Source organism: Syngnathus floridae, chromosome 21 (genome assembly GCF_059516105.1).
Source record: "Syngnathus floridae isolate MCC-2025c chromosome 21, RoL_Sflo_1.0, whole genome shotgun sequence".
NCBI classification, from domain to species: domain Eukaryota; kingdom Metazoa; phylum Chordata; class Actinopteri; order Syngnathiformes; family Syngnathidae; genus Syngnathus; species Syngnathus floridae.
This window is the reverse complement of record NC_142433.1, coordinates 4,668,388-4,686,938: the sequence shown is the minus strand read 5'-3', so window position 1 is coordinate 4,686,938 and position 18,551 is coordinate 4,668,388. Positions and strand designations below refer to the sequence as shown.

The following is an 18,551-nucleotide window of genomic DNA, read 5'->3' as shown; positions in this document are numbered from 1 at the left end:
ACGAATTAGTAAGGAGTGTGTGCGTGTGTGTGTGTGCCACGGACTGTCTCCAGATGTCAGTGTTTACCAGTGCAGATGGGTTTGGGTTCGTTCCAGCTTGGCTTGCCATCTGGTCCCATGATGCATGTGAGGGTTTGTTCTCCCTCTAGCGTGTAGCCACTGTCGCAGCGGTAGTTTACGACGGAGCCCAGCTTGAGTTCGGTTCCCACCCGCGACCCGTTGCGTACCGCACCCGGCTCGAAGCAAGACTCCCTCGGGTTCTCTGTGTAGAACACGATGAAAAATCAGCCATGTCGAACACATAGGGTAAATGGAAAAGATTGGACTTATTCCTTTTTTTTTTTAGCCCCTACACATGTTCCCTTTCTTCTATTACTTTTCCATTTTTATATCTCAGCGGCTGTCTTTTGGCCTTTGACAAAGCCGTCTCCTCTATTACCGCTGAAGGTATGTGTATGCCTTTGGAGATAGACAGTAAGCTGATTGAAAATGGCACTGGTCAGGCCCAAGGTCTGCTGAGTCACACAACAGCTTCTCTCCCGCACATCTTTGTTGTGCATTTGAGTCGAGAAGACAATATCCACAAACATTCCCAACAATGTCACCACTTATAAGGGTGTGAAAAAGACTTACTGCTCAATCTGTTCTCAGGTGAAGGAGATCCAAGTGAGAAGCCAGAAGTCAGCTCTGCATAATTAAGTTTACTTCCATATCTGACTAATACATCTCAGCAAATTATGCCTGAGGCCCTGGCATGGGTTGTCTCCATCTTAGCAGGGCTTCTCTAGCAATTTCCTCTTATTCCACCGGCACCTGCCATGGACTACGATGTTTCGATTCATTAAATCAATATAGAATTATGTCAACCATATACCGTATTTTCTGCACTATAAGGCGCACCTAAAAACCTCCAATTTTCTCAAAACCCGACAGTGCGCCTTATAATCAGGTGCGCCTTTTGTATGGACCAATATTTAGCCACTACAGCAGGCGTGTCCAAAGTCCGGCCTGCGGGACAAAAATGTATATATCTTATATATGGACAAAGTTTTAAAATGGGCCATTTATTGAAGGTGTGCCTTATATATGGACAATATTTTAAAATGTGCCATCCATTGAAGGTGAGCCTTATAATCCGGTGTGCCTTATAGTGCGGAAAATACGGTACTAACGTGTAATTTTCAGATTGTCCCTAAAGTAAATGCCATGATTGATTATGATTATATTTGTAAATCTAAGAGTTGTAGTTACGTACTAACCCAAGCAAACATTTTCCTGAGACATGCAAGAAAAAAATGGATGAGATCTTTTCTTACAACCAACTAAACAAAATATTTTCTTGTGATGTGATGTGAGATGAAATGAGAATGAGCCCAAGAGTGAAGGAAGGCAATGGATGAGACAAGCGCCAGGAGTGAAGATGCTTGTTTTGGTGTATGTCTGTTGATGTCAGTGTGCGTTATTCCAATGTCATCCAAACACGGAAGCATTTTTCCTACATAGATTTCCCCGAAGTGCCCCATCAGAAAAAAAAAAAAAAAATGCGTGATAAACAGAATGACAGCACCTCAGGCAGATTTTGCAATTTTTAACAACACCTTGACCAAACACTAACTGCTTGTTAGCTTGCTAGCTGTCCAAATACCCCGACCTGACCTTTTCTGTTTGCTTAAAACTAGGAAGCTAATTCATAACTTATCTCCTTATGCTTTCCTACTGTGGAAACAAGATTTTTTTTATGGGCTTCATACTGGGTCCACCTGCCTGACCAGATTGTCCGTGCCTTATGACTCACTGTGTCACCTGATCCGAAAGAGGCAATTCTTATGTGCTCCGTTAGAGGAAAAACAAATTAAAAAAAAAGAGCTTAAGCACTACCCGCAGCCAACTTTTTGTCTTCTCAATCCATCGATTTAGTCAGCCTCCAAGGTAGGTAATGATCAATAATTCCTTCCGAGGAATCCCACTCACTCCACTCAACAGACCAAAAAGGAAGTGAGAAGAAACAATGTACACAAAGTGCAAACCTGTGTACTGAAGCACAAATCCATTGCTGCTGAGGGAGGCATCGCTGCGGAAGGCCAAGAAAAGCATGTTGGAGCTGCTCTCGATTCGCTCGGGAACGTCCGTGCCGTAAAAGCTTCCCAGCAAAGGGCTGAGGGAATCTGGCCCATCGTAGATATGCAAGAAGTCATAACTGGGCTCCAAACTGAAACTGTTAGAATGAAAGAATATTATGATCATGTGCTTTAAAGTATCTCAATCTAGACAGTCAATTAATCTTACTGGTTGAAGCTGAGGGCGATGACATAGTCCTCCGTGACGGTAACAGTCCAGTCGCACTCCCTCCCATGAGGGTACGGTTCCGGATAATCCGGGGAAAGGATGAGCCCGCTTGGACCACTCAGGTTGCCTCCGCATGGCGCTTTGAAGAAATTCAAACAATTAGGTCAAACACAAATCAGACTAATCATACTCCTTCGGCATTATAAGCCACAGGTCACTTTTCATGCTTGAAGAGTTTAATACCGTTACAAGTCGGAGGGTCTGGTTGCCAGAAATAGCGGCCACTGATTTCAGTGCAGATGATTCTGTTGGCACCCTTCAGGATATAGCCGGGGTCACACTGGAAAACCACATGGTCTCCTGGTTCCCTACTGTCACCGCTGCGGGTTCCATTAGTCGGCATGCCCGGGTCATTGCATGAGGTGGCGGTAGAGACTGAAGAAGTAAAAAGGAACCTCAGTGAGATGAAAGCATCATTGCTATAAAAATGTTAACCAGTAGGGAGTCTGATCCAAATCCTCCTCTTTCATCATCACCATGAATGTCACGATCCTCACCAGAGAACTGCAGAGCAAAGCCTTGTTTGCTCGTGAAGAAGTCGGTGGTGAATTGGAGACTGATGGTATTAAAAGTGCTATGAGCATCTGGCGGTAATGCCGAGCCGCTCAACTCCCTCAGCAGAACCCCTCCGTCCTGGGGCCCATCCCAGATCCGAAGCACGTCGTGGATCTCTTCGGTGTGGAAAACCAGGAAATGGAGACTAGCGGAAGAGAAAGACACATTAAGATGAATCACAGCATAAAAAAGGTGGTTTAAAATAACCTTTAAAAGAGAAGGGCAGGAATCAAAGAGAGGGACAAATGTGATTTTTAAATATAATCACAGACACCAGACGCGAAGCACTCAGTGGATGTTTTGCAGTGTCAGTCAAGAAGCTACTTCAGTCGCAGCATTTAATTTTCAGCCTCTACATAAAAAAGATGTTGTCAAAATTTGGACTCTTCACTTTCACCAAAGACGGCTATCATCCAAGATGTGAACGTATTACAAAAGTAGGCCAGTCACAGCACAGTGATTTTTCTTGCAGTCTTGAACATGTATGAGAAAATATTTCACACGTACTAGCTGTCATTTACTTAAGAATAAAACTTTTTTTTTATCTATACAGCATGTCAGTCTTGATAATAATCCCAACTGTGCTGACTCATTCCCTTTCAAAATAAATCAATAAACATTAAATAAAAAAAAGGAGCTGTCCTGGGATAAGATGAGGAGGTGCAGGCAAATTATGTTGAGCTTGGCTGGTAGATGGAAATGAAATGCCAGTCAAGATGACACAACGTTCCCTCAACTGCTCTAATGCGGCATCTCGCTTGAATGTCGCAGATATAGTTGAATCAGCACTTTTTGTTCTTCTTCATGAAGATGCATTTGGAGTAGTTCAAGACTATTATGTAAACATTGGGTCATTTTTATCGAGGGAATAGTGGACACAAGCTATTTGGAGTGCTACTTCGAAATCCAACAACACATACATCGACACGCAAGCAATGCCGAGGCTGAGCTGATGCATAGGAGAACCAGCAACCCGCTGATATGTTGACGTTTAGAAACAACTTCCCGCCGTGTTAGCATAATTGGTGTCAGAATCCGATTTGCACAAAGCGTGAGGCACGGGCGGCAGCCAGCGGCTACTCCGCAATGCTCGGTGAAGGCCAATATGTGCCGCATTTGTCAAGTTGGGAACAAAACGCATATTCACGCCAATGGACATTAATGGGGAGCATTTAAAGCACAGGTGTCAAACTCAAGGTCCGGGGGCCCAGATACGGCCCACCACATTATTTTATGTGGCCCGCGAAGACAAATCGTGCATCAAATTTATGTCATTATTAGAATTGCAAATTCTCTTCACTTTTTTTTTTTTAATATTTGACCAGTTTTTACTCGTCTGATTTGAAAACGAGTTATTTGTCAGTTTGTTTTGTAGCTTCTACTGTATATAATATGAGGTGACACCTCTGATTTAAAGGGAAATAAAATCAATTAAATATTTTATAGGCTAATCCAAAAGTGTGAAATTAAGAGTAGCGGGATTGCATCATTTCTCTTTTAATTACATCAAGGCTCTGTTTACTAAATGTCTCTTCATCAGTCAAAGATGAAAACAGGTTCTTCTCCCATGTAATTTGTTCTGCTTGAGTGGTTCTCCAAAAAAGTAAGATGTGATATAGAAAAACACCTTGGGGCGCTTTGCTATGACGAGAGAGAAAAAGTGTGCTGGGCTTTTTGGAGTCATATTTGTACTAACTGGGTAAGGATGCGTTAGAGTCCAATTTAGTGTAAATGTTTGCTCTGGACACACGTAATTGGATGTGCTTGGAAGAAAGGCAACATATTTCTTCAAGGAAAAGGATTGCTCATCCAGTGTGCAAATTGCACAATAATAGAAAGTTGGATAATGAAGCCTTTATAGCGTGCGGTTTTATTCGTCAACTCTTGTCCACCGCTTAATTGGATAAAACGGGTCAATCAAGTGTCATGTGTTTGCACTAAGGAGAAGAGAGAGAGGCGAGGATGCAATTTATTGGCTCCCTTTTGATTCTTCTTTTACTGTTTTGTATTCATATGAGAGCAACAGAGAGAGAATTGGCGAGCGCTGTGAATACAAAATAGTCAAGCTGCAATCGCAAAGTCTGTGGGGAGTGACATTTTTGTATTAATTTCATTGATTTACTCACCTTGACGTTTTATGTGAACTTTTTTTTTTCGAAAGGTGTTGGAATTTTTTTATTGCTTGAGAGGGCATGCCACTCAATGCCAATTTCTTCTTTCTTTATAAACAAAAATGTTTTCCTTTCATGCTACCTTCAGTCATTTGCTGCGTGAGAAACACTTTGACAAATGCATTGCATATTTTTCTCAATAATAAATTCTGCACGATCAAAGGCATGTGCAGTATGTGGAGGAGGCCAAGTATGTATGACGGGGGGGATGCCAGGGAATTAGAGGCGGCAAACTCACTAATGAACCTTCACGAAAAAGATGTGCAAAATATGCTTATATATGTAATGTAAATATATATATATAGTATATATACAGGACTGTCTCAGAAAATTAGAATATCGTGATCCAGTTCTTTATTTTCTGTAATGCAATTAAAAAACAAAAATTAAATTAATAAAAGGCTTGCAATATTTCAGTGTATTTGTAATGAATCCAGAATGTATGACATTTTTGTTTTTTTTGATTGCATTACAGAAAATAAAATACTTTATCACAATATTCAAATTTTCTGAGACAGTCCTATATATACGTGTGTATATATATATATATATATATTTAATTTCTTTTTTTCTTCCTAAGACAAGCAAATTCAATGTGGCAATTCTTCCACCTAGAAGGAAGTCAACGACAAGCCAATATCAGCTCGCCGGTGATTGATAACAGCGGGTGTGAGTGATGTGTGTGTACCACAGCACAAATGGAAGTACATTGAACAAAAGCCAAGAATGTAATCAAACAAGTAGCGAGTCCACCAAAGGAGCATTGTTCAAACCTAATGGTGCTTCCTGGAGCGGCCTCGATAGTCCACACGCAGTGCAGGTTGTGTTCATACGGGGCTGGGTAACCTGGAGACAGGATCCGACCGGTGGCCTCGTCCTTAATCGTCCCCCCACATTCAGCTAGAGAAAGAAAAATATATATATTTGAAATTGCAAGTAGTTTCTTCAGATTTTCCGTGCCATCTCATCAGACAAGAGGAATACAAGTGCTATTTTGCTGAGAGCATAATAGCTCCTTACCAAGCACAAATGGCAACGGAAGAATTATAACAATTACGGACAGGAAAATTGTGCCGACATACAACAATGAGTGAGACACAAAGACGACATTAAAGAGCCCTGAGAGTGAAGCTAAAATAAGAATAAAGGTAAAGAAACATCAGAGATTTAGAGAAATGGAAAAACATTAGCAACATCACAATGAATGAATGAATGAACCAAAATAAATGAAAATGGATTTTCACTGCATGCACTTCACTCCAGAGCCAGAGGGTACAAACACCGAATATCCGGCATTTTATAACCTCGACCATGAAATTATGACCAGACGTTTGCCTGAGGATCACCAGCTGTGCATATTAGCAAATAAAGCCAAACATTCTCGAGCGGGACCGATCCGACTCACCGATACAAAGTGGCAAGGGGCTGTCCCACGCCCTCCTCTCCCCCCTCAGGCAAGTGAGGACCTCGGGGCCTTTTAGAGTGTAGCCAGGGTCGCAGCTATACGACACGGTGCTCCCTGCAAAATGACCCTTGTCTTCTCGCTTGTAGCCAAATTGGGGGACGCCGGGATCTTCACATTTCACCAGCTCAAAGCCTGTGAAGAATTCAAACAAGGATTGTGGTTTCTTAAAGGTGCACTTAAAATTGCGCCTTATCCTCAGATTGTTGCTCACTGGTGAAGTGTAGCTCAAAGCCTTTGCTGGTGTTATCTGCATTGGTGATGAACTCCAACCACATGGAGCTCGAGGTGGAGTTCAAGGTTGTGTCAAGCATTTCATTGCCCGTAAACACTCCGAGCAGACGAGCCGAATTACTGCTGCCATCAAACACCTGTATAAAAAAAATAATGAAGGAGGGGAGCTTTATTAAGATGATCAACAGTGAGCATGCTGACCTCGCTAACATAGCTGGAAATACACAAAGAAGGGTGGGGGGGGTTCATGTCTCACTTTGAGTTTATCGTCCTCCTCGAGTCGGAAGTCTCGCGCTCGAAGCTGGATACCTTTCCCCGGTTGCGTCTGGATGGAGTAGATGCACTCGTGGTTGTTGCCGTAGTAACCGGGGTAGTTGGGGGAGAGAAGCACCCCTTGCATGCCAGTCACGGAGGAGCCGCATTCAGCTAGAGAGAAAGAGAGGCAACGGGGAGACGGACAGGACAGCGCAAGAGAAGAGTAGGGGGGGGGGGGAGAGAGCAGAGAAGATGTCAATCGCTATATGATTGTAACTCAATGCACGGATTGTGTGGAGTCACATTGTTGGCATGCAGATGTAAGGGAGATCTAAAATAAAGTTTGTGACCACCTACCAACACACCTTGGCAGAGGGGAGCTCCAGACCCGCCTCCGACCCCCTAAGCACACCACTCTTGCTGGACCCTCCAGTCTGTAACCCGGGAAACAGGAAAAGATGAGGGCGTCACCCACTCCATACTGGAGACCCTTTCTGGTACTGTAAGGCGGGATTCCTGGATCTTCACAGGGTTCCAGATCATATTCTGGAAAAAAACACAAATATTACTACAAGGAAGATATCACATCTGCTGATTAGTGTAACAAAACTCACCAGAGAATGTGATGTTGAACCCCTCGTACGAAACGGAGAAGTCCGAGAGGAAGCGAATCTGAGCCGTGTAGTTCCCAAAAAGTCCGGCGCTGAGAGGTGGAGGCAACGTTGAGCCTGTCAATCTCCAAAGAGGCTGCGAGAAGCTACTGTTCTCTGTCACCAATAAATGGTCGTGAGGGCTCTCCAGATGGAACGTGTGGAAGTTAAACTGGACACCTTCAAGGCACAAGAAGTAAAAAGTGATGTTCATTTAGTTTATATAAAAGAAAAAAAAAAGTCAGTTTAATGGTCATGCTATTCCGCCGGCGTTGTCGCCTTAGGCTCGCCTATCAGTGCTCCTCTTACATGACAGCTTGTTCAGCAACACATAAAGGCCACTTAAGATGGAAGCGAGATGACATTGTAATGGATTCCGACTGTCGACAGATTTCATCTGCTCACCTTTGCCGTGGGAGGTCTCGATTATCCAAGTGCAGTTGAGATTGTGCGGGTAAAAATCAGGGAAGCCCGGAGAAAGGATGGTACCAAAGTTGCCCTGGATGTAACCTCCGCAAAGTGCTGGTGTCAAAATAAGAATAAAATAAAACAAGTTGATTCCCTGGTGAGTAAATTGTGGGTCAACATTTTGGACCGTACCATCACAGCTAGGCAGTGGGCGGCTCCACTGGAAATTGGGTTCACATTCCAGAGGCTCCGGATCGCTGAGCGTATAGCCGGCGTCACAGCTAAATGTCACCAGAGCTCCCACGTAGAAGTCATTTCCGTGGCGGAGTCCGTTGACGGGTATACCCGGGTCCACGCAGTGATCTGACTGCAGCTGCAAAGCTAAAAAATATCACGTGCAAAACAATTTTCTGAATTCGGTCAATCGAGGGACACAGAATATTTAAATGCGGCACGATTTTTTTTTTAAAGCAGTCCCAATTAATTATTTAGCGTAGCATCCTTTTTCGACAAACGGATGAGAAGTTTTAGTCTTCTTTTTCCACTCTGCAATGTTTCCACATGAGTGGGCATAAATTATTCATACTTTGCAAAGATTTACCTACAGAAGAACTGCAAAGGGAAAATTACTGGGAGACCAACAAGATGATCTCAGGGAGCCGATTTCAATTTACTAGGGCTTACTTTCGTAGCGTATTCGGAAACCGATGTCGGAGTGACTTTTGTCGGTGGAGAAGAGGAGATACAAGAAGCTGGAGGTGCTGATGAGGAACTGAGGAACTTGAGTGCCTTGGTAACTTCCAATCAGGGGTGAAGAAGGAAAGCGGCCATCGCGGACCTCTAGGACATCATAGTTGACCTCAGTGCGGAACCTGAAGATGAGGAAAAACATTTTTAAATATCTGAATTCTTTTTCCAGATTCATTGCACGCATTTGGTATGTTTCCCTGCGTCTCCACATTCCCATTGTGTCTCTGACTTTTTTTCAAGTCAAGGCACTTCATCTTCAAAAGACCCGAATAAATTGCAGTGACTCGGAGCTGTGTTATCTAAATGAAGTGTTTTGTGATATTTTATTGATGTGACATAAAAATGATAGACGAACAAACATTTATGTTGGATTCATTTTTCATGCCGCGCTATCAAGGCACGAGATGAGGACACGAGGATGAGCCTCGGTAAAACGCTAATGTTGCGTTTGATCCGACAACTCCCTCTCTCGCTTTCTCGCTGTCTCTCACTCTTGCACACAACCATCACAGTAGATTAGACCCCCCCCCCATCTTCACAATGTCCCCTGACAGATACTTGCATAGAAAATGCCCGCCTAACAACTTGCATGCGTGCACGCCGATTCCTGTTGGTGCAAGAATGTGGAGATCCCTCAGGGATTGAGTATCATATAAAGGGATCAAATACTTATGAGGAGTTATTCAATAAAATATGTCATTGAGTGGCGGCGGGTGGGGTGGGGGCGGGGTGTGGGGGGTTTTACACAATACTAGATCACTCAAAAAAAAAAAAAAGATGACATGGCAACATTTGTATGACTGACTTGTCAAATATGATCTTGATGGGGTAGCCTGGAGGAGCTTCAATGATCCATTCACAGTTAAGAGCCTCCTTATAGAGTTCTGGCCAGCCGGGGGAGAGAATGATCCCAGTGGGAGCCTTCAACTCTCCTCCGCAGGGGGCTACAAGAACAAAAGACAAGACAGGAGATGGGAATGAGCTTCATCTCATTTCTTTTACTGCAAATGCAAATTGGTCACCTTAAGATGAACCGTATTTCCAAAAGGAACATATGTCTATTTCTCACCTTCACATCTGGGAACAGCATTGTCCCAAACCACGTTGCCATCCTTGAGGATGCATGATATAGTTTGCGAGCCGTGGGTTTTAACAAATCCCTCCTCGCAAAGGAATGTGATGGAACTTCCCAGCTGAAGACTTTCACCAAAGCGTTTCCCGTTAACTGGGACTCCCGGGTCGGGGCACTCATTGTGGCGAAATGCTGTAATAAAATCCAGAAGAGTTTTAGGCACAACAGACCTTCACTGAGTATTTGAATCTTGCAAAAGTCTCATTTGCTTGTTGTGAGGTTTAGATATTTGAGTCAAAACCCCGGAACAAAGGCGAGACATCCACCTGCACTACTTTCACACTTACTTCACAGCTAGGTGTTGATGAATCCCCACATGGATCCATTGAACCCAAACAAAGTGTGAGCCACACATCATCCATCATGCTGTTATTTATTAACACAGCCAAAATGGCCGCCATGCAGTTTGGCGTTTCCTTAATTAACGTGAATGATGGGCGGGAAAAAAAACTGTCCTGTCGTCAGATGACATTGTCCTCTAGAACTCAACGGAAACCTTCAATTGACAGCTCCTGTCAGCGGGCTGTATTCGTTATATATTCACCTCGTACAACTTTCTCATTATAATTCATGAGCCGCCATGTGCTTTTCACAATTCCATTGGGGAGTCCCTTTCTGCGAAAAGGGGATTCGTGTTGCTTTGTGTCTTTGTTAAGGTCAGAATACGTTTTAAATTGTTTTTGAGAATATGGCTTTGAATTGTTAAATTGACATACACACTATCGAACAAAAAATGAAGTGAATTAAGTTTAAAGCAAAATAATTCTGAGGTTTTATGTTCAAAAATTCAAATTTAAATAATTCCATAATATTCCGATAAAATAAAATATATAAATAATGAAATAATAAATAATAAAATTCAAATAATTCCAATGAATTACACACTTGTGCGTATGCAACAGCTGGAACAATCCTGCAAAAAAAAAAAAAAAAAGACTACAGTAGAGTATATCCTGCTAACAGGTTTGCCAAAACCATCTGGATATTTCCTACCAAGTCAGCAGCAGCCCAGAATAGAACATAATGAGCGCTGCTGCAATGTTTGTCGGCTTTGTCTTTGTTCTAGATTTATTTCGACGTCAAGCCTCTATATAGACAAAAAAGACAGCGAGTTAGTCATTTTCTTGGAGTCACTTGCAGTGTGTGAAAGCTTTGCCGCAGAGGTAGAGGAGTTTTGCAGATATGGGTGACTCATTGTTAGCTCACTTGATTTATGAGCTTCATTTGCATATGCATTGACAAGTATCTTGAATATTAAAATTCCAGCGAGGCTTTGATCAGCTTACTCGTAAAAGTGATGTTAAAGCCTCGGTTGGTATACGTGTGGTCGGTCAAGAACTCTAGCCGGGCGACGTGGGCACTGGTGGTTATTGGAGGTGGCAGAACGTCGCCCGAGAAGGTGCCCAGAATTGGAGACTCAGCCTGGCAAAAGACAAAGATGATCAGAATGATGAAAAGTTTTGAATGAAGAATCAAAGTACCTTTCCGCCATCTTTAATAGAGAGGAAGTCGAATTGTTTCTCCATGCTGAGGTCGTTGAAAGCCAAATTGATTCGACTCTCCGGGTTGGTTATGATCAGCCAAACACAATGCATGTTGTTGCCGTACTCTTGCGGGTAGTTTGGGGATAGAAGGACTCCCGAGGGTGTGGTGAAGTTGAAGAAACAGGAAACTGCAAAGAGGAACGAGACAGAAACTTTTAGCACTGGCGACGTCGGGTTCATCAAGAGCATGTCTTGGTAGTAGCTTGGAAAAAATTCAAGCCACGTTGCCTGAGAAACAGCATTAGCTAAGCTCTGTAGCGAATATTTCATGGCAGAAATGCCAACAGTGGGTTGCTTAAAATAGCAACAGCACTGGTGAAGATGACAATCCGTCAGTGTTCATTTGTGTTATTTCCAAAACTCAAATTCAGTCAGTAAACAAGATTTTGCTGAAGCTAATTTTAATCAACACTGTCATTTCTGTGTGTATAATTTGTGTTTATTTCCCCAAATTAAATGTTTATCTCCAGACTATGAGTGATACAGCAATTGGAATTATTTACCTTTGTTCCCTTTCCCTTGACTTCCCCCATTTGTCTTTGCAATAATTGGGAAGCAACGTTTTGTTGGAAAATTCACATTGCTGAGAACTGCCGAGCTAATCCGACCATTTATTATGCAACAAGCCAGCGCTCATCCACAAGCGTCATGCATATTAATGTGGACAAATTCATTGTGTTCATGCGAAAACACGAACTTACAAACGCAGCTGGGTTTCTTGGCCGACCACTGGTTGTTCTTCTGGCAGGTGATGTTCTTCTTTCCCACCAGCTCAAAAGCAGGCAAGCATTCAAAGTACAGCCTGTCGCCGTGACGAAAACCTGTCCCCTCGCGTTTACCGTAAGCGGGGATACCGGGGTCACCGCAGCTGCCTTGGTCAATTTCTGGTGGAGACAAAAAAAAAAAAAAGTGATGAAATGGGTTTTTTGGGGTAAATTATTTTGAGAGGGTTTCAGGATGCAAATTAGACTTGCGAGTTGAAAGAATTCAAAGCATATCTTCTCCTTCATTAAGCAGAACTCATTGTTTTAATTACATTTGCCTTCTGCATACTGTTCCACTTTCTGGGTTATTTTTACTGATGGAAAACAAACATCTTTGGGCCAGGGAGACGTCTTGCAATGCGGGGTAAGGTAAAAATTTATTCAGAAAGCAGCAGACACTTGAAAAACTTGCATAACTTGACCTTGATCACCCTTCAGCGGGTCGTCAAAATAAGCCATTTAGCTTCATTTGCATCAAACAATGAACACTTGACAATGCCGATATTGCAAGAACCTTTCAAGCAGCACTTACCTTCGTAAGAAACCTTGAAGCCCAGAGATCCGCTGGTATCATCAGTTTTGAAATTCAGCCACATCTGATGACTGGTACTGACCACCAGATCCGGAGTGGTGGTACCTGACAGACTAATAAAAACGTTTTATTAAATTTTCTTCATTATCTGACATTATAAAGTAAGAAAGAGAAAATAAAATAGTTGAGGCTTAGTGAGTGGGAAATCAGTCAGTGGCTCCGAAGTAATTTGCCCCAATCTGAATAGTAATTTCATTCAATTCTAATTAGGTAGGAATGCCAACATGAAAAGCAAGTAATTAAGGGTTCCAAATTCAGCGATGGCAATTGGAAGCTAGTCAGAATATAAAAAAGGTGCTGTATAATGGCGGTTACGTGCAATTTCCAATATGATATCTCCTAAATGGATTTTTTTTTTGGACGATACACAATGCCACACATGCGTCATTGCAGTGTTTGAAAAGGGGATAGAGGGAATCATTTTTGCCAAAATGAAAATGCTGCAAATAATAATAGAAACGACGGATTGCAGAATCCAACAAAGTTGTTTAGGAACACGCAGAGAGAAGTCAAAATGGGTCAGAGTCGATACTCACACATGAAAGATGGTCTTCTGGTCCCCCACCACATCGCCATCCCCTACTGTCAGCGTGTCATAGCCTCGCTCCAGGTCAAAGTCCTCAAAGGTCAGCTTGATCACCTAGACAACATCAATGAGAATAAATTAAATAATAAACGCTGGACGATTTATTTCGATTGACTCCTACCTTAGACGTATCTGTCGCAGTGATGATCCAAGTGCAGTTAGCATTGTTGTCGTATTGGACCGGATAATTTGGTGACGTCATGACACCGCTCGGTCCTTTTAATTGACCTCCACACATCGGGGCTAAAATAATACAGATTATTATCACCGAGGAAACTGCAATGATCAGCACTAGATTAGAAATTTTAGACTCCCATACTTCTTGACCCAAGCGCAGCCCAGATAAAGTTAATCATAAAAGCCTTTGGCTGATTCGTTGGTGATGAGGCCTAGAAGGCACATTTCGAAATTGGATTCCTTAGATCCTTACAATCGTATTAGTACATCATTATCTGGTTCTCTTCGTTGAGTTAAATCAGCTGCATATGGACTTCCTCGAGGGTTCATTCTTAATCGTATATATTTTTTCCCCTGTTCATACTGATATTAATTGCAGCATGGACAAAATCTGTAACCTATTTTTTGTCTTTCTGTGTCTTGTCTTAAAATCCTTGAAGCCGTGCCAAAGTGTCCACTGTGATTTATGATTACGATCGTAACTTTGAGGAAATAAAACTATGTGAAAGCGCAGAGACTTCCATTTATAATGTCAGACACAAGTAAGATGCTTCCCTTCACAGTGACGTTTCGAAAATGGAGCTTCAAGGTTTTGCACCACAGATAATCCAGCTCAATATACTCAATATACAATACTTGCAGCTTTAGGAAAAAAAAAAAAGAAAAGCTTCAGGTTCTTTGTATATAATGACTTGTAAGAGGATCTTACATAAAAATATTTGTTCAGCAGATAAGATCTAACTGCAGCTGACACATAATGTTGTCTGGGAGTAAAGTCATTTTAAGTCCGACACAGACCTATTTTTTATTATTTTGTATTTATTTGGCTCCGTAAACTCCTAAATAATATTTAATAATAATAAAATTTGTGAGCATTGCAGCGGCCAAATTTCCAGCTTTAGAAAATCGGCACATCCAAAGGGGAGCTTTGACATTTGTGTATATGCAAGCCAGTGATACGCAATCATAAGAAAGCCTAACTAATGTGTACACAACAAAGCAATCTGTTAGGACAACAATGTGGCTCCTCAGTGCAGAGGGAGTGAAAACTTTGAAGCAGCCAATCCTTCAAAGGACAATGTGACTTTTGTTATCAAGGCCTGCGGGGATCTGCATAGCGGAGCTGTTAAACATCCTTTCAAATTAACGCAGAATTTCAATGAGTGCTCCAAGGCAAGTGTGTGCGTGGGTACCTTTAAAGTGCCGAAAATTATTTAAAAGGACTTGAACCAATCCGGGTAAAACACTTAGTAAAGCCGCTACAAAGCAATTAATAATATTTGCTCTGACTTTGATGACCCTTATAAAAATAATACATGGCAAAAAAAGAGAAATGATGCAATGTCAGTAAGCAAATGACGTAAAACATGGAACATATTGTGGTGACCTCCAGTTCTCCAGACACTTGCCTCTACAGATGGGCCGCTCGTCACTCCAGCCCACGTAGCTGTCAGTTACTCGCAGGCAACTGATGCTCTTGGAGCCCTGCAGCTCATAACCCTCGTCGCAGGAGAAATGCACGGTGGCACCTCGCCTGCGGCAGATGACGTACATTCAGGTGATATATTCCTATTTGAATATTCAACACGGTTTTTAAACTTACCTAAAATCAGAGCCTTTTCTTTTGCCTCGATCTGGGACGCCGGGGTCGGGACACATGTTGTGTCCTTGTGCCACACCCATTTGAGACACTGGGGGGGAAACACAAAAATATGTCTTTATTTTTTCTATTATTATTATTATTATTAATATTATTTTGTATTTTTTATTATATTATTTTTAAAAAAAAAATATTTTAGTGGAAAAACTTACAGACTGAGATCTTGTGATAGTTGTCTTTGCTCGGTAACATCTTGACACCCCGAGACTTCAGCTCAGTCATCTTCTTCACTGTAGAGGGGAAGAAAAAAAAAAGTTTAAATCTGTTTAAATTAGCTCCGATATCAAATGCTCATCGTCTGTCAATGAATATTTGCAGAGGAATTTCAAAAACCTTCATCAAACTCAGTTCTTTTTTCCTGCTAATTCAGTTTGATGACTTTGTCAGTTCTTGACATTTAAAGTGTGTGCTTTTCTGATGACGCTGACAGAAAAAGAGAATAAAGACAGTGTCTTCATGAAACGTGCACTGCTACGAGTCTCGTAAAATGCGGAACCGTAAAAGAGAGACATAATGAGTGCAAACATTGAGAAATGGAAGGATGGTATTTGGGCATTCGCATCCGTGTTTGTGCAATGTACAGAACATATAAAGTTAAAAATAGAAATAATAATGAAATCTATTGTGCACACGTTGAAATGGAAAACAGGATTTAGAATGAAAAGCAGATTAAAAATCAGTATGACAAGCACACATTGAAAAAAAAATCTTTTTTGCTCATTTTCACTGAAAATTAAAGCAAAAATTTTTTCCATCAGGTTTTTCTCCACTGGCCTTGACATCATCGTCTCTGTTCAGTGTCTTCTTGAGAGTAGGACAAAATGAAAAGTAAGGTCATTAATATTTTATTTCCTTGGGAACATGAGTGCGCTCAGCAGATCTGTCGCCCTCGTATATTATGAATTATCTTTTGACACAAGTTCATAGGTTAAGATTTTGCTCTTGCAGGCACAAAGAGTCCAAAAATCTTAAATTGCTCATCAAAATCTACATGTGGACATTTTGATGCGAGTCACATTATCCTACCTTGGTATTGAGCGCTGAAACCTTTCAGTTTGTGGTTGCCGTCCGATGTAAAATGCAGACGAAGCCAGTTCTTGCTGCTAATAATGGGAGAGGGGAGGTTCGGGCCAGTGAACCTGTAAGTACATCGAAAAAGAACGGAGCTGAGTACCTTTGAGTATTATGTTGAGAGCTTTTTAAGCACGCCACAAACGGATTAGTTAGCACATCTTGCGCACCCGAATGCACTTAAATAAAAGACCCGGTGCTCACAGACACAGCAACAAAATCACAAGTGCTTAAGTGCTTCGGGAAATCTTGGTAGACTCTTTCAAGTTGTATCATTTATTTATTTATTTATTATTTGTTGTAATATATTTAATCATAATTTATTTTATTTAATATATTTAATTTTTTTGATTTATTTATCCATAGTGAAATTGAAATTTTTATTTATTTATTTTATATATTTATTTTAATATATCTATTCATAATATATATTATTTATATAATATATAATATATTTTATATAATACATTTTAGTTTTTTGTATTCATTTATGCATGATAAAATTGAAAATCAGATGTATGCATCATACGACAGTGGACTTGATAGATGATGCAATACTGATATGAACGGCCATATTTGTTCGGGGTGTGTGCTATATCGCCAAGGAGAATAGAAAAGAGTCAGATCATGATCACAGTACTCACTAGCTTTAAATGATCCCCACAGATCACTAACAGCTAGCAATATAATATTATATAAAAATGAAATATCATAAGAAGGAACGAACGCATTGATTTGTCTCTCACGGCAGTTTGAGCACAAAATAACTGAAATAGAGTCTGACAAATAAAAAAAGCCTAAGACTCAGGTGACAACAAGGCTGTGCAACTCATAAAATGTGGCAGTAACAATAAAGTATCTAACAAAGTGTTCATCCCATCATAACACCTAACAAATTTGGCAGTTTCTTCCCAGATTGCGCCACTTTTTTTTTTCCCATGTAACATATAAGTGTGGAAATGAAGGGGACTACAGGGAGCTGTGCAGTTAGTGTGGAGCAGACTGTTGGAGGTCTTCTGAAGGATGGCGTGCTTCTTTGTGCTTTCTATGGTTCCATTGAACCTTCCCTGTATTAGTTTATTATTGTCTTGAGAGCACGGCGCTAAATCAGTTTTCTTTTGCTTGGTCCCGGAGCTCCAGTGTCTGAGACTTCTTTAATGATTTCTAGTCCAATAAAACATGTTTTGGTCCAGAGCAAGGTGAAAGACGAGGATGTTTTTTGATTGAAGGTGGATATTACGCCATTATGGGACGTGACACGCTAAGGGTGCTTTCAGAAGTATAGTTCATTTTCTGTGAGTTTGATTGGGTTCGATAAGGGTTGGTACCGTATTTTCCGCACGATAAGGCACACCTAAAAACCTCCGGTTTTCTCAAAAGCCAACAGTGCGCCTTATAATCAGGTGCGCCTTATATATGGACCAATATTGAGCCACTACAGCAGGCGTGTCCAAAGTCCGGCCCACGGGCCAAATGTATATATCTTATATATGGACAAAGTTTTGTAATGGGCCATTCATTGAAGGTGCGTCTTATAATCCGGTGCGCCTTATATATGGACAAAGTTTTAAAATGGACCATTTATTGAAGGTGCGCCTTATAATCCGGTGCGCCTTATAGTGCGGAAAATACGGCAGTTAAAAATAGATCTAATCATTTTCATGCAGTCCAAATTTTCACGTGGCGTTATTTTTGCATCATCTGTTCTCTATTCTCGGCCATCAAACTAAGCAGTGGGTGGAGTTTAGGTGTCAGAGGTGACTGGTTCCACAGCATGATCAAACGTGTTAAATCTTAGGGGCATGACTGGATCTAATGAACCTGTTCACATGTGGGAGTTGCCATGGTTAGTTAAGTCGAGGGACCGTTCCCGGGCTGGACGTCGCTTATAATTGCAGCTACTTTGGAAGATCAATCAGATGTCTGCTCAGTATGCAAGTGTGTGTAGCGGAATAGGGGTCACAGTGACTTTAAAGCAAAACTTTAAGCATTTTAATGATGTGTATTATAGCGCAGGACAGGCTAATCCAGATGAAGTATCGCGGATGCGGACACGCTGGAATGGCCGTATGCCACTGATAGTCACACAAAATCCCTTCAGTGAAAGTAATCAGTGTGAAAGTCTGGGGTGGCGGTTTTAGCGTGTTGGCTGTGACCTTGAGATGTCGCGGAAATGCACTATACACTCGAGGTT

General features: G+C 41.5%; 1 protein-coding gene across 4 annotated transcripts in view; it reads right to left on the bottom strand.

The window, feature by feature from the left end:
* The window catches only part of csmd2 (CUB and Sushi multiple domains 2), a 126,895-nt gene that overhangs the window by 72,957 nt on the left and 35,387 nt on the right, over positions 1–18,551 (bottom strand). For all 4 annotated transcript variants that reach the window (XM_088364401.1, XM_088364402.1, XM_088364403.1 and 1 more), the window contains exons 6-31: positions 16,313–16,425; positions 15,439–15,516; positions 15,230–15,317; positions 15,036–15,160; positions 13,571–13,692; positions 13,400–13,503; positions 12,804–12,916; positions 12,209–12,391; positions 11,445–11,635; positions 11,250–11,385; positions 9,901–10,095; positions 9,637–9,775; positions 8,766–8,953; positions 8,274–8,462; positions 8,079–8,195; positions 7,638–7,853; positions 7,381–7,569; positions 7,025–7,194; positions 6,749–6,905; positions 6,478–6,669; positions 5,846–5,972; positions 2,844–3,046; positions 2,530–2,721; positions 2,287–2,425; positions 2,028–2,215; positions 68–262 (exon numbers count right to left, since the gene is read on the bottom strand). In XM_088364401.1, coding sequence (XP_088220527.1) covers positions 68–262; positions 2,028–2,215; positions 2,287–2,425; positions 2,530–2,721; positions 2,844–3,046; positions 5,846–5,972; positions 6,478–6,669; positions 6,749–6,905; positions 7,025–7,194; positions 7,381–7,569; positions 7,638–7,853; positions 8,079–8,195; positions 8,274–8,462; positions 8,766–8,953; positions 9,637–9,775; positions 9,901–10,095; positions 11,250–11,385; positions 11,445–11,635; positions 12,209–12,391; positions 12,804–12,916; positions 13,400–13,503; positions 13,571–13,692; positions 15,036–15,160; positions 15,230–15,317; positions 15,439–15,516; positions 16,313–16,425 — 4,049 coding nt within the window. The remainder of the gene's footprint in view (positions 1–67; positions 263–2,027; positions 2,216–2,286; positions 2,426–2,529; positions 2,722–2,843; positions 3,047–5,845; positions 5,973–6,477; positions 6,670–6,748; positions 6,906–7,024; positions 7,195–7,380; positions 7,570–7,637; positions 7,854–8,078; positions 8,196–8,273; positions 8,463–8,765; positions 8,954–9,636; positions 9,776–9,900; positions 10,096–11,249; positions 11,386–11,444; positions 11,636–12,208; positions 12,392–12,803; positions 12,917–13,399; positions 13,504–13,570; positions 13,693–15,035; positions 15,161–15,229; positions 15,318–15,438; positions 15,517–16,312; positions 16,426–18,551) is intronic.